Source organism: Phyllostomus hastatus, unplaced genomic scaffold (assembly GCF_019186645.2).
Source record: "Phyllostomus hastatus isolate PE091 unplaced genomic scaffold, TTU_PhHast_1.1 phas_contig_150, whole genome shotgun sequence".
In the NCBI taxonomy this organism is placed as follows: Eukaryota; Metazoa; Chordata; class Mammalia; order Chiroptera; family Phyllostomidae; genus Phyllostomus; species Phyllostomus hastatus.
Genome location: NW_025333611.1, coordinates 31100283 through 31114335, shown reverse-complemented (window position 1 = coordinate 31114335; position 14053 = coordinate 31100283). Strand labels below are relative to the sequence as shown.

The 14053-nt window shown below is 58.8% G+C and overlaps 1 protein-coding gene across 1 annotated transcript; it reads right to left on the bottom strand.

Annotated features, from left to right (window-relative positions):
- Positions 1–2601: 2601 nt before the first annotated feature.
- Positions 2602–3358, bottom strand: SMIM32 (small integral membrane protein 32). The gene has a single exon (XM_045826355.1). It carries the CDS (start codon positions 3354–3356, stop codon positions 3045–3047), a length of 312 nt encoding a protein of 103 aa, XP_045682311.1. The 5' UTR covers positions 3357–3358; the 3' UTR covers positions 2602–3044.
- Between the last annotated feature and the right edge of the window lie 10695 nt (positions 3359–14053).

Below are 14053 nucleotides of genomic sequence, written 5' to 3'. Positions count from 1 at the left end.
CTGGCATCTGCAACCACCTTCCCTCGCTTCCACACCGACCCTCCCCGCCCATCAGAAATAGACTCTCACCCTTCTGCCCTGCTCCCAGGGGCATCACAGCCCAGACCCAATGTCGTGGGCCCTCTCCTGTTTTCAGCCTTCCCCCCTCTCCAAAGGTGAGCTCTCCATGCCCAGCTCTCCAAAGGTGGTTCCAAGGCATCACGGGACAGCAGGAGGAGGTGTGTAGAGACCCACCTCCCTGACACCCATCTAGTGTCTGATTAGCCTGTTGCGGTCCACTCAGCAGGAGGGGGCAGACGCAAGTGCAGCCACATCCCTGCTTGCCAGGGGAGAATCTGGGGCTCGGCCCAACATGAGAGAGGGCCCCCTTCCGCCCACTAGTCCAAGACTGGCCCAGAAAAGGGAGTGAGGTTATTCAGGGTCACTCAGTGCTGACAGAAAGTGGAACCTCAGATGACTAGTTCCTCTCACTGACCCCCTTGGTTTCTAGATTCCGATTCTGCAGGCCCAGTTACCTAGGAGTTTCTTCCAGAAACATCTCTTCGCCTGAAGTGGTCAAGCCTTTGGTTTCGGTGGCTGAGGCCACAGCAACCCTGCAGAGACATCAGAGGAGTGCTCTCCAGGCTGTCTCTGTCTCCGCATGTTTGAGCTGTGGCCTCCGTGCTCGAGGCCAGCGCAGTGTTATGGGGCCCTGGCACCTGCTGGGTCACTCTGACTAACAGGTTCTGGCCCAGGAACACCAGGGGACCTCTGAGCCTGTCGCCCACTCCTCTCTTCCCCTTGCATTTGTTTGTGGGCACAGTGGGCAGGGAGGCCACATCCTATGTGGGGACCAGCTTCTCTCTTTAGCATGTGGGGTACTAGCATGTTACATTGGCTGTGTTGTTTAATACTATGTTGTAGAACTAGGTGATATAATATTCCTTTCACAGATGAGGAAACAGGTTAAGGCAGATTCAGTAATTTGTAGGGGGTCATACTGCCCAAGAGCAGCGAAGCTGGGGTTCCAAGTCAGACAGTGAGACTCCAGAGCGTGCGCTTCTGAGCACTCTGCACACTGCCTGCAGGCCTGGCCATGGGGAGACGTGGAAGAGGAATACTCTGCCCCTACCCCTCACCGCCCCCCACATCAGCACTGTGCAACCTCATTCTCCCAGCCAGGGTCCTCCTGCCTCCTCACATTTGTTCCATTCAGTGCCTCTGCAATCGAGGGTCACACACATTAGCAGGGTAATCCTTACTATAGGCTGGAGAGGTCTGGCTACCTTTCCAAAGACAAAACTAACATGTCCTGTCAGGTCATCACAGAATGAGCACCATTACGGCTCGGCTGGTGCCAGCTCTCCAGCACATGGATAATTAAGCCCAGGGGAAATGCTTCTGCCCCTCTCTGCTGTTTGTTGGGACAGGAGCCCGGAGGGTCTTGGGCACCGGCTGGAAGTGGTGGTGAGGAGCCGTGGCTGAGACTCCAGCCCGAGCACGCGTTTTCCCCAGCCTCGGCCTGGGTCCTTAGACTGGTACCGTGCCAGACAGCCCCTCACCAAAGGTCTGCAGAATCGTGTGCCCGCGCATTCTGCCAGAGGCAGGTGCCCCTAGCATTCTTCAGATTCTCAGCACCCCAGTGACCCCCAAATGGTTCAGAACACTGGATTCAGTAATCTCCCAAGTCATTTTTATAGCCAAACATTCTTTTCACTCTAGTGCCCCCCTGAGCCCGGTAACTCCTGAAACTATCTGAAACGTCTATAAAGAAGTGTCCCCAGAATTAGGTTCACTTTGAAAATGGTCAGGGTTATTGCAAGCATTTCTTTCCCCGCTCGCATTCTTTAAGGCAGTCTCCTCCTGGCGAGGTTTACTCATCTGTCGCTTTGGGCTGTGTTCTCCTGCGCTGACCTCCTGCCTAGTGTGGGAGAAGTGGGGAGCAGCTGCCCCCATCCTCTGACCCGAGGGCCCACCCTTCACCAGCTGGTTCTGGCCCAGAAATGGCTCTTGGAAGGTTCAGGCCCAGGGAGGCTGAGAGTGAGGGAAAGGGCAGGGAAGAGAAGGGAAGGTCTCCATGGAACCCCGATTCAGGGAATTTTTTTCAGCAGAGGAGGCAGCAAGTCCTCTTTGAGATGGACTCTAAAAACACTTTCCAGAGCAAGCACCGGTCTGACCGGCGGGAAGAGCTGGAGAAGAGGGAGTGTCATGAAAACTGCCCTGGGCCACAGAGAGGCAGGAGGCGGACTGGGCTGGCCCTCAGGCAGCTCCGATGCCAAGCCCTCATCCCACTTTCCAAAGTGGCGCAACCAATGAGCAGAGCGACGTCAGCACTGGGTCTAATTCGGTGAGGTTTTATTGCTGAAATGCGGCTCCTGGAGATGTGGGACGTGGATGCCCACCATAGGGTGCTGCCGGTGGGCCCCCGTGCCTCCACACAGGCCTCCCCTCCGCCTGTGCCTGCAGAGAAAACTGGGTCCTTGGACCGGGGTGGGGCCCAGTGAAACTCCGCGTCCCCTCACTTCCCTTGGGGCAAGCTGTCCCCTAGCGCTATCATTCTACAGAAAGTGGCTAAGTTCAGGCTCGGGTCCTAGGGGGTCCTCGGTGCCAAAGAGTGGGGGAGGCGGGGTAGCCGCGGGAATACAGCCACAGGGCCAACGAGTCTGACAGGCAGATCCCGGCTAGTCGCGCGCTCGCCGTGCCGGCCTGTTCCGTGCACAAAGTGAGGAAATCAGCAGGCAGCGAGGAAGGCTCCTATGTCTCCGCGGCGCTCTGTTTTCAGGAAGGTCCAGCTGGACCCGCTGTCCCGGGGAAGAAAGACTGTGACAGGGGATTAGAACCTTGGTACCCCGCGGCTACTGGGAGTGGGACCCTGGGCAGCCCTGACGCTTCTGACTCCTTTTACGCCCAGGTGCCACTCAAAGTCGGGGAGGGCCTTTGGGTCAGGGCGCAGGGTGCCCAAGGGCTGGCAATCCTCTGAGGTCAGGCCCTCCCCGTCCGGCTCACACCTACTGTTCGTGGTGAAACCGGGACACCACGCCCGCCGGCCCTGGCTTTCTGGGAGGTTACACCGGCCGCGTCTTCCAGGGCGCGCGGGTGTCGCGCAGCGAGCGGTCGTGGGGCGGCGCAGCGAAGGCCGAGTGGCGCAGCTGGCAGCCGATGAAGAGGATGACGAGCGCCACGGAGAGCAGCAGCAGGAAGAAGAGCAGCAGGTAGGTAGGCAGGTCGGGCTTTGCGGCCGCTCCGTCCCGCATACCGTGCGCGGTGGCCAGCTCCAGCGGCAGAGCGCCCTCCGCCTTGACCGTAGCTGCCAAGGCCAGCGCGCCGCCTACCGCCGCCTCGGGGCCACCAGTGGCGTTGAAAACGTCGCCGTACATGGCTTAAGGGACCCCGGGTGACCCGCTCACTGCGCCTCGCGCGGACCGGGCGCCTCCATGGCGCGCCTTCCTGCCCTGCTGCGCGCTACTGACCAGCAGTCGGTGCCTTTGGGGCCGTTGGGGCCGCAGAGCCGGGGCCGTGGCGCCCCTGCTGAGCTCGCCTCCCGGCGGACTAAGGGCAGGGGCTCACCCCAGCTGGACGGCTCCGTGCCCTCGTCCCTCGGGCTTTCCCAGGGTCTCTCCGTCTCCACCCGCAGTACCGAATCTCCCGGTCTCGAGGTTTTACAGCCTCCCTCTGGACTCAGACCTCCAGCTCCGATGAGCTCCGCATTCCGGGGCTCCTGTGGGCTGCAGCAGCGGCGAGAGGTGCCTGGTGAGCAGGACCGCAGCTCCGGTCGCTGCTCGGCACCCTCGGGATGCCCAGGGCACCGTGGTGAAGGCAAGGAGTCCGCGTCTTTGGCGCCACCGCGTCTCGGAGCGGTGCTGCAGACTAGCGCTCCTGCCCAGACGCCCGGTGTGTGGCAAGCCCGCCCGCTCCCGCGGGCGCTGAGCTGCCGTCTTGAGCAGGAGACTGAGCGCAGAAGCGGCTTGGAGCAAACCCTGGTTGGGGGGTGGGGGGTGGAACTGGCAGGGGCTGTCCCCTGGGAGCGGCTGGGAACCAATGAGCGCGAGCGAGGACAGGGCTGTGACCGCCCAGCCCAACTTCACAGCACTCACAGACAGAGGGACCCACAGAGGGAAGGAGGAAGGAAAAACTCAGGGTCACAGACTGACGGACAGAAATGCGGACAGACTTAGCAGAGACGCCAGAGACAGTTGTGGGCAGCCAACCGACTCGGAGACAAGGTTCAGCCAGGCATGGGCACCTGCTTTCGTTCTTCGAGACATTCGCGTCCCGGCCAAGCCTGGTCTGCCCGGAGCCCCACTGGCTGCTGGGTCTCAGGAGGGCGTGTGGCCTGGAGGGAAGCCCCGGGGCACTCGCAGGCAAGCTGGGACTGGTTGGCGGGCCCCCACGGCTCTCTAGCTGTGGCTTGAGGGTACATGTGCTCTCCTCCCCCATCATGAGCTCACTCACTCAGACCCCTGGCCTGACCAGTTCTGGCACAGGGGTAAGAGGAACAGGGAGGCTGGCAGTGCCCCACCTGCCTCAGCAGCCCTGGCAAGGGCTTGGTGGGCAGCACAGAGGGGAGCAGTTAGCAGGACTGAGAGAGGAAGAAAGAAGGGCGGTCTCTTTTCCTAGGAGTCCAAACTCCTCACTTCCTCTGAGAAACCTTCCAGTCCCGGCAAACTAGAATGGTAGATTAGGAACCAGTGCCCTGGCCACGGCAGCGCCCGCACTTCCCTAGAAATATGGCCGCCCTGGACTGCCCCTGTCTGGCAGGGCTGGACTCAGGGGAGGCAGGTGAGAAGCCGAGGGCATGACACAGAAGGAGGTGCTTGCCTTCCAGGTCCTGCAAGTGCAGTGGGGAGCAAGTGTGCCACCTCCATGTGGCACCCTGGGCACCACCCTCACCCCCACCCTGTCCCAGCCCTGCTGCCTGCAGGGTCAGCCAAGTTCACAACTGTCTTCCTTCCCCATCCAGGGGTGCCGTGCACGGGAGAGCTCGGGAGCCCTGGCTGGAGGAGGCGGTGGACAGATGAGTCAGTCACTCCCCTCTCCCTCCCTCCACCTTGTCCTTGGTCACCCGGTGACCGTGATGTGAACAGCCGAGCTCTGCAGGGCCAGTTTTGGCCACAGCTCATGCCCACAAATCCCAGCTCGGCCCAGAACAGACACCTCCGAGAGCTCTTCGTTGGCACTGGCGTCGTGGTTCTGTGTCCTGACCCTGCTGGGTGTCTGACTGTTGGCGGAGTGAAGTACCCTCAAGCTCCAGAGGCCGTCTCCGGTGGTTTCCTCATAGTCTGGTGGACAGGCTCCCGGGTACCTCCCTGGACTGGGAGGGGCTGTGTGTTGTGTGTGCAGGTGGGGAATGGGGTAGGGAAACGGCAGGACCTGGCAGGACACAGCAAGGCTGCTCTGCCCACCTTGGTCCAGTGACTGCCCAGGGTGCTCCACTGGCATCGGACCTCGAGCCCCGAGGCCTGGCTGCTGCTCAGGCCAGCCCCTCCTTCCCCAGATGGGAAAGCTGGCTCCGAGGTGGGCGAGGCTTATCCCTGGTAGCCCACGACAGCCACCATGGAGCGGTGATACAGCAGCCCTGGAAGTGGGCCACCTGGATGACTGGCCTGTGTCCCCTTCTCTTAAGGTTGGACCTATTTTAGGTCCAACCTTTAGATCCCGTCACAGCCAACGGAATCCAGGAGACATGACATGAAACCAGAACAGGCCTCCTGACCAACACTGTCAGCCATGGGAGGGTCTGCATGGGGGGTGGGTGGAGGGGATGTGTCCAGGTGAGGCCCCTGCTGCCCCTAACCCCCTGTGTTCCAGTAGGGCTTGACTGTGGGGCTTGTGTGGGGGGAGGGTCTGGCCTGGAATTCCCTCCTGGGGACCTCCCATGTGTCTGCCTAGGGAGTCACATGGCCCTGCTGTCCCCACTGTCGCTGCACTCCACCCATGAGGTCAGGTGAGGCGCTAGGCAGTGGCAGGAAGCGGGGCAGCTCAGCAGGGAGGTCTGAAGTGGAATCTGGGACTGTGAAATGGGGTTCGGGTGCGCGGTGTCAGGCCCTGCTTGGGAAACATGCTGTGAGCGCTCAGGAGGGAGTGGGTCTGGAGCCTCAGCGGTCCTCAGGAGTCCTCTGCAGAGGGTGGGGTGCGGGAGGCCTGCCCTGTATCTCATGCTGGGGTTTGGGGACGGGGGGACTCTCTGAACCTGGAGTGACTGGTGTGGCCCGTTTCTCCCTTGCAGCTGCTGCTCCAGCATCACATTGAATTTTGCTGACATAACACAGGCCAGGTCTTGCAGCCTGTGAATGGTAGAGCTGGGACTTGAACCTGGGCAGACCCACTCAGGCAGGTGGTTTGCCATGACCGCTCCCCTCGCAGCTGCCTGAGAGGGGCACTGCTGTCCCCGGCTTGTTCCCACGGAGGCCACGGAGGAAGCTGGGGCCCTGAGAAGTGGAGGCACTCTCGAGGTCACACAGCCAGGCCGTGGTGCAGGGGAGCCTCCGATTCTGTCACCTGTGCTTGTCCACTGGTCTTAAGTTGCTTCTTTTAAAGGGAAACTTGGCAAAGAGCATGGGATTAAACCGCCTTGCATTTGGTCAAGTCAGAGCGGGTATCTTGCTCTTTTCTGGGGGAGTTGCTTGGTTCCGAAGTGGGGAAGGCACTGTTTCTTTTCCGAAAGATGTTCAGAGCCCCAAGAGGGCGGTCATGTTCCCTGAATGTCCCTGGGCAGGAAATGAAACAAGGCCGGACTGAGTAAATGCAGAGACGGAGTTTACACAGCTTTTTACACAAGCCAGAGCGACCTTCCATGAAGGGCGCTTTGTGTGCCTGCACATTTACATCTTGGAAAAGATTATAAAGGGGCTCAGAGGTTGGCTTTGACAGGCAGAGGTCACAGGCAGGGGCCCCGGAGCGACCTCTTCCCCATCACGCGGTCGCTGAGTGACCCCTGTGCCTCCCGCTCCAGCCGTCTGCGGAGAGACCGGGAGAGGGAGGCAGGGGTGCCTTCTCTGCCACCGAGGGGCCATTTGGCTTCTGTCTAATGGAAACTTGGGAGACCGGGAGCATCAGCGCCTCTCGATTTCATAGACTGCTGCACTGGCCTATGGCAGTTCGTGAAGCTATTTCTGTTTATTCTGCACTCCAGGGGAGTTATTATTAAGCCAGTCAGCATCACCCAGAAGCTGGGGCGGAGACCCGCAGCGAAATGCTGCTGTGTGAAGGCTGGAGTGTGTTGCTGCCGCTCGGTCCCCCCACCCTACCCCCCGTGTGTTGGGGGAGGTTGCCGGGCGGGGTGGGGGGCTGTGGAGCGGCTGCCTCTGCCCCCGAGAACACCGAGGGAGCCCAGGCTTGCAGGCCTTTCTTTCAACTGCCACCCCTGGCCACGTTCTTCCTTGTTTTAGTTTTAGTTTTTGTTTTTACAGATGGCTTTGGCAGCCGTAGTGGTTGGAGATTTAAGGTTGAATGTTGGAATGACCATTTTTGAACTCAACAGCCAGGAAGCCAGCCCCGGGCTCTGAAATGAAGAGATTTTCCAAGTGGTGATGGGCGGGTGTAGGCTCGGAGAAGGGGCAGCCAGAGCACTCGGAGGCTGCAGTTGGTACTAGGTTCTCGGAGTGGGGTCGATGAGAAAGGGCGGGTGGGAGGGGGAGGCGGTTCTGCAAGGGGAGCTCTTACACCAGGGCTCCCCTCCTAGAAACAGTGCCTCGCCCTCTGACCCCTGATCCGGAGGCCTGTGGTGTCTCACAGGATCAGGCGGCAGGATGGAGAGGCAGCAATGTGGTTTGCAAGGCTGCCTGGGGCTGGGGCTGGGAGTCTCAGGAAGAGAGGCCTAGAGGGTGGTCCAGGCCACCCGTGTCCGAGGGCAGCACCAGCCAGAAAGACCTAGAAGCTCTGGGGCTGGGAACTTGCAGGACAGGGTGTCACCAGCTCCTGTCATCAGCTCCTGTCTTGGCTGCCTCCAGAGTGAGCTCTCTGGCCAGCCCCGGGAGCGAGGGGCCTGGCTGGGGACCTGCAGCAGGCGCAGGCTTGTCTCCAGACTCTGCCCTGCGCTGGGCTCCTGATGGGCAGGCGGGGGCCTGACTTCCCAGAATTGCAGCGAAGTGGTTCTGGGCCTGCATGGACTGGCATGCCTCCCCAGTGAACCCCCTGCCCCACAAAGACCAGGTCCAGCCTGCAAACAGGTCCTTCAGAGAAGTCTCTGCCTTCTGGGCGGGGCCCCTGGCAGCTGGTCTGGGCCTCCTGCAGAACCCAAGTCACTTTCGGTGATAACAGGGGTCAGAGAGGAGCAGTGTGCTTCTGACAACACCCACCCCTCACACCCCTCCCCTCCTTCACTTAGAGTGTGCAGGTGGCTTTCCTTGGAGTTGCCACAGAACTTGCCTGCACCACCCATAGACATGAACAATGGTGGGGGACTGCCTGAGGGCGTGGGGGGTGCTGGGTGGAGGGAGGCAGTGGGGGAAAATTAGGACAATTGCAATAGCGTAATCAATAAAATATAATTAAATAAAAAATAGAGAGGTGGATTTCCATCTTTGACCAGAAAGAGGAGGGAAATTTAAGTTTACAAAAGTTGGGAGCATGTTCTGTTAGGAATAATTAGAAAATTATTCCTAAAACATTGTTCCTAATCCATAAAAGAAAATTGTTTTCCTTTTCTCCCAAAGTTTAAACACAATAAAACCAACAACAGCAGCAACAAAGCAACTCGGTTTCTCTCCCATAAAGCTCCTGGGGATCTCAGTAGTTTTCAGCTAGGGTAAGTCCCACCCCAGAGCCAGTCACCCCGGCTGCAAACCGTCCCTCGGCCAGTGTCTGGGGGCAGCTCTCCTGTCCACCCCAGGCCTTCCTGCAACTCTACGCATGGTGGTGACGTCTTTGGGGGTGGGGCGTCCTGGGCAGAGGGGCCTGCACATGCGCAGCAGGGGCAGAGAAAGGCCCCTATGCCGAAGCAGCAGCACGTTGGTTATGAAAAACTTCTGAGAATGTCCTTTTCTCTCTGTCACTTCTTGACAGGGAGAGAGGTCCAGGGCCTGATTTTTGAGGAAATGAGATTATTTTTAAAAAGTGTTCAGTGAGAGAAATGAAGCTGGCCTTTCAGTGGCATTTTAAAACCTAAATTGGAAACTCCATCAGCATTGCCATTTCATGCTGAGGCAATGGAAACCCCATGTGCTCCCCACCCTGGGGCTCCGCTCCCAGGTCCGAGGCCGGGGTGTCTCCACCCTGGATGGTTTCCTGGGGAGACAGGTGGTCCCTGCACCCCAGTACTGCTAGGGAGGGGCCTCCCCACTCCCCTCAAGGTGGCTGCCCATGAGTTCTCTGCGAGGTGGGCGAAGTAGGCTGGGTGACTCAGAGTCATCAGACCCTTCCCTGAGGAGGACTTTGAAATGACACTCCCCCAGAAATGGCACTGAGTGGATTTTCTCAGCATCTCAACTGGAACCAGATAGGGAAAATGAGAAGCTTGGGGGTGTGAAGGGCATCTTGAGGTCGGACAGCCCGCCGTCTAGCGAGGCCGAGCCTGGGTTCCCCCACCCAGGCGAGAAAGGCAGCGTGGGTCCCGCCCTCCAGGGGGCCGAGGACAGTGGGGCAGCTTCTGCAGGAACGGGGCCTCGGTTCCTGCTCATGGTCCCTCCTCTCCCTAGCTCCTTCAGATTCACATGCGGAGTGCTTCAAATCCAGGTTCTGGCCCCAACCTCAAAGATTCCAGCCAAGGATTAGGAGCTGGGAGTGTACATGTGTGAGTATGTGCCTGTGTGTGCATGGGTATGTGTGAACATTGACCAAGATCTCTCCCTATGCTTCTCGGCACCTGAGACCCTTCCTTGAGGCAGATGACAGTACAGTTGGATTGTCTCCAGGAAGGAACCACAAGTCTAACAAAGGAATCAAGTGACTTTTTTTTCAGTTTCAAAAGTCTAGGCCTGGGTAGAAGGTTTGGAACAGGATGTGAGTCGGGGTGGGGCTGTGGCTGGCACATATGACACCTTGGGTGAATTGTAGAAAGGTGCCTTCTCCTTGTCAGGGTGTGGGCAGATGTGAATCTCCCGTCCTAACCCCACCCCGCAGCAGGGCACACCTGTGCAGTGCAGGTACTGCTCCGCCACACAGGGCAGCCGCGGGGAGGGGCCCGTGTTCCCATCTCTGCATGAGAGGAGGTATCCCCTGTCCTGGGGCAGGGTAGGGTGGAAGGTGAGGAGACGGGCATTGGTGGGGAGACAAGGAGACCTTGGATGTTGGTGCATCCCCGAGAGGGGCTCTGTCTGTCTTGGGAAGGATAATAGAACCTGGATAGTTTCCAGGATGAAGGTGAAGAGAGAGAAATAATAAACACCTTCCTTGGTGTCATTCTTGAAGCAGAAGCCCTCAGAGTGTGGATGGCTTCCCCAGCCCCAGCGGTGTGAAGTGGAAGAATAATTCCCACAAGCTCATCTAAGTGTGCTTGGACGTGCCCAAGAGGACACAGCTGGCTTTCTCTGGCTCCCAAGACCCCAAAGTGTTTCAAGAAGGGTATGAGCCCTGGCTGGGCATCTCAGCTGGTTGGAGCATCGTCCCTAGATGCCAAGGTTGTAGGTTCTATCTCCAGTCAGGGCACATACAAGAAGCAGCCACTAAATGCATCAGTAAGTGAAACAATGAGTCAATGTTTCTCTCTCTCAAATCAATCAAATGGGAACGAGGCTCCCTGTGGCAGTGGGCTGCAGGACTGACCTTTAGGAAGCAAAGAACAGCAGGCACCGGGTGGACGCCCACACAGAGGACTATGGATGGGATGGCCCCCACTCATCTTCACATCGTACTAGCACAGCTCGGGGCGAGGAGGGGTGCGGACCAGGAGCTGAGACTGGAACCATTTCTGGGGAACAGTTGAGGGGTGGGGCGGGGAGGGGAGGTGGGGAGTGCCTCACAGAGACTAGGGGAAAAACTGTGCAACATTTCGTACCCACTTGGATTTGTAGATTAAGACTGATACAAATATGTACCGAAACCACAAGTAAATAATGATCTGTGTGATGGGATTAAGGGAGATTTTAATTTTCTTTCTGAGTGCTGAGGTTTGTGAAAATTTCTCCAGTAACCATGGTTTACTTTTGTAATGAGAATAATCATGTTTTAAAAAACATTATTAAAAAACCACAGAAGTAATTTTCTTTTTTATTTCTCTTCCCTCCCTGGGGTCCTTGGTCTTTAAGTGCTTCCTCCATCACGCTTCCTTCAGACCCTGGCGCCCCGACCTGCCCTGCAGGCCTGACAGGCCCTGATTCACGATGATGACGGTGGTGATGCTGCTGACAAGACAGCAGCATCATCAGGACACTTTAATCCTCTCCACATTCACTTGAGAGGACAGCCAGGGTGGAAGGGATAGGCTCATCATTTCTGGCTTCGTGGAGATAGATGGTCTCTGCTCTGCCCCAGGCAGGAGGGTCGGCGCTGGCATCTGCTGAGCCAGAGTCTGGCCTTTCCACTGCCCGGGCTGCCGAGGCAGCGCCCTTGCTCGGAATCTGCTCCTCTGGCCCCTAGAGCCCGGCTCGGAGCCTCCCTCTGAATCACAAGGATGAAAAGGCCCACCCTCGGCTGATGGGGCTGTTTGGAAGGAAAGGGAAAGGATGACAAACCTGCTGGGCTCCTTTAAAGAATCCCACCTGGGAGCGACCGATGAAAATAGAACGGGAGGAAGGAGGGGGAGGCTAAGTGAGCTGGAGGGAGAAACACGCCGATTATTAAACAGTGAATTACCTGGGTCTGCTTATGAGCACACTCACGAAGCACATTTCCTCTGATACAGATCGGAAGTGGCTCCGGGTCTGTCACGAAGAGTAGGAAGGGGTGGTTAGAAAACGAACGGGCGGATCTCGAACGTGAGAAGCCAGCCCTGCGTCTTCCTTTCCCCTTTCTGCCAGCTTTCTCCCTGCATCTCAGGGCAGATGCCCTCCTCACGGGGTGGGAGGGGTCCCTCTCCCCTTTGGGATCAACACCAGGACACTTTGCTGTCCTCTTTGGGACGGTTGTCTGCCTCGGGGTCTGCTCTCTGACTCCATCCAAGTGAGCCGCGAGATCCCAGGACAGAGTGGGGGGACCCTGCCCGTGCTCCAGAGCGACATTTTCCCACCTCCAAGAAACAGGAGGCCAAGTCCAAACTCGGCCTGGAGAGTGTTATTACCCAAACCCTTGTTGGTGTTTCCTGACCATTTCTGAGTTTTCGCTTCGAAATGATGCTGTTTAGTGAGGGATGCGCCGCGCAGGTGGAGCCGGAGTGCGCTCCTCACCCCCACTTCTTTCTCGCCGCCTCCGATGCTCTATCCCCCATCTTGTCCGTGTGTCCACGTCTCACACATCCTTCTGAAATGGAAGTAGTCCCACTTCCCGGCGGAGCGAGCGAGCTAGAGTGCTGGACCGAGTCCCCAGTCCCATTTCCACCACCCACTAGGCAGGCGACTTGAAAACTGCGCCATCTGGCAAGTTGACTTCTGGGGCAGTAGCGTTCAAATATGGTTGACCATTGCAGTTACCGAAGAGCTTCATAAAATGCAGATTCCTAGGCCCTGCTCCTGGTCTGTAGGTCCACATCGCTAAGGAGTGTCTCGGGGTGCGCAGGCAGGAGGTCTGGGGGCCGCAGGGAGAAGCACTCGGCAAGGACCATCCCTCCGCCGCGCACGGGCAGTGCTTCCACACTTGTCCAGCCTAAGGGCATCCCTCCCATTCGGTGGCCTTCACTGGCACCCACTCCGCACCCAGTCCAGTTCATGGGGCTCGGGGGGCCCAGGGGTTGAACTTCTGGTTCATGGAGGTCCTACTCAGTGAGACCCCTGCACCACCCGAGCTCCCTCAGTGCAAAGGAGATAATTCACCCTGCCCTGCCCACCGCACGGTGTGGTGGTTCCAATTAAATGAGGTAAGGGATGTGAAATCGAAGGCAGTGTTATCATTGCCCATTGGGAGTGACGCACTGACTGCCTCATGACAGCCCCTCCGTACTGTCTGCCACTCATTAAAAACCGCACAAGCCTGCCTCGCTGTTCCCAGGCTCCTTCCCCTCCCTCCAGGGAGCCTGCGGGCTCCCCTGCGCCGGGAGTCCACGGCACCGTCAGTGCTGCGCATGCGGCGGTGCGTGAGCTGAGCGGATGGCGGTCTTGATGGGCTGCATATTCGCTGGTTCAACAACGGGTGCGTCCTTCTGCAAGATGGCCAGAGCTTTTTGCGGGGGGTGGGGGGCAGCTGTTGGTGGAAAGATGCAGGATTTCTTTCTAGGTGGAGCAAAGCCGACCCGGGCATTTGGGGCCCCTAACACCAGCAGCCCGCAGCTGATGGCTGCGCTCGGAGTAAGTCATTCTTTTGGGGTGAGTGGGTGCGACTGCTCTGCTATGGTTGGTCTGAAGATGGTGTGGAAAGTTCCCGACCCATCCCCTGGTCCCTTTGAGTTATCTGCTGTGTGGGTAACACAGTGCTTCGCAACTGAGTGGCTTAAAACACTTTATTTCTTTTGGTCCCGTGGCCGACAGTTTTCTGTTCCGTGGCGCAGACTCACGCCTGTGGCTGCGCTCAGTGGGGAGCCTGGCTGGACGGAAAGGACGGAGGCCTCCCCTGCTCCCGCGCTGCCCCGCTCCCGGTCCCGCAGTCAGTACCCCGGCTTCTCTGCAGCACAGCAGGGCTTGTCTGCGGGGGGGGTGGCTAGAGCCCGGGCTGGCACGTGCTCCTGAGGCACGTGCCCCTGGGGCCTTTGCCCACGCTGTGCTCACTGGCATCCCATTGGCTCACGGAAGTCATGTGGCCACACCCAGCGTCCACGCGGGTGGGGGCGAGGCCTGGAGGCCTGCTTTGCTGGGCTGCTGAGGTCGTGGGTTACCATGTTTTCCTTTCCTGGGATGCGCTCGAACACTCCGTGGGCCAGGACAGCTGCCGCGCGGGGGCTTGTGTCCCCTGCGCTCCGTCCACAGGCACGCGGGGCTGAGGCTCTGCCATCCCCTGGCCTTGGGCGCTGCGGCGCGACTTGGAGAGGCAGCGCAGGGCCGGGCTCCTGTGCTCTGGGGGCGGTCACCCGCCCCGGGCCGCCGCTGCGGTCCGGAGGAGACTCAGAGGCCTG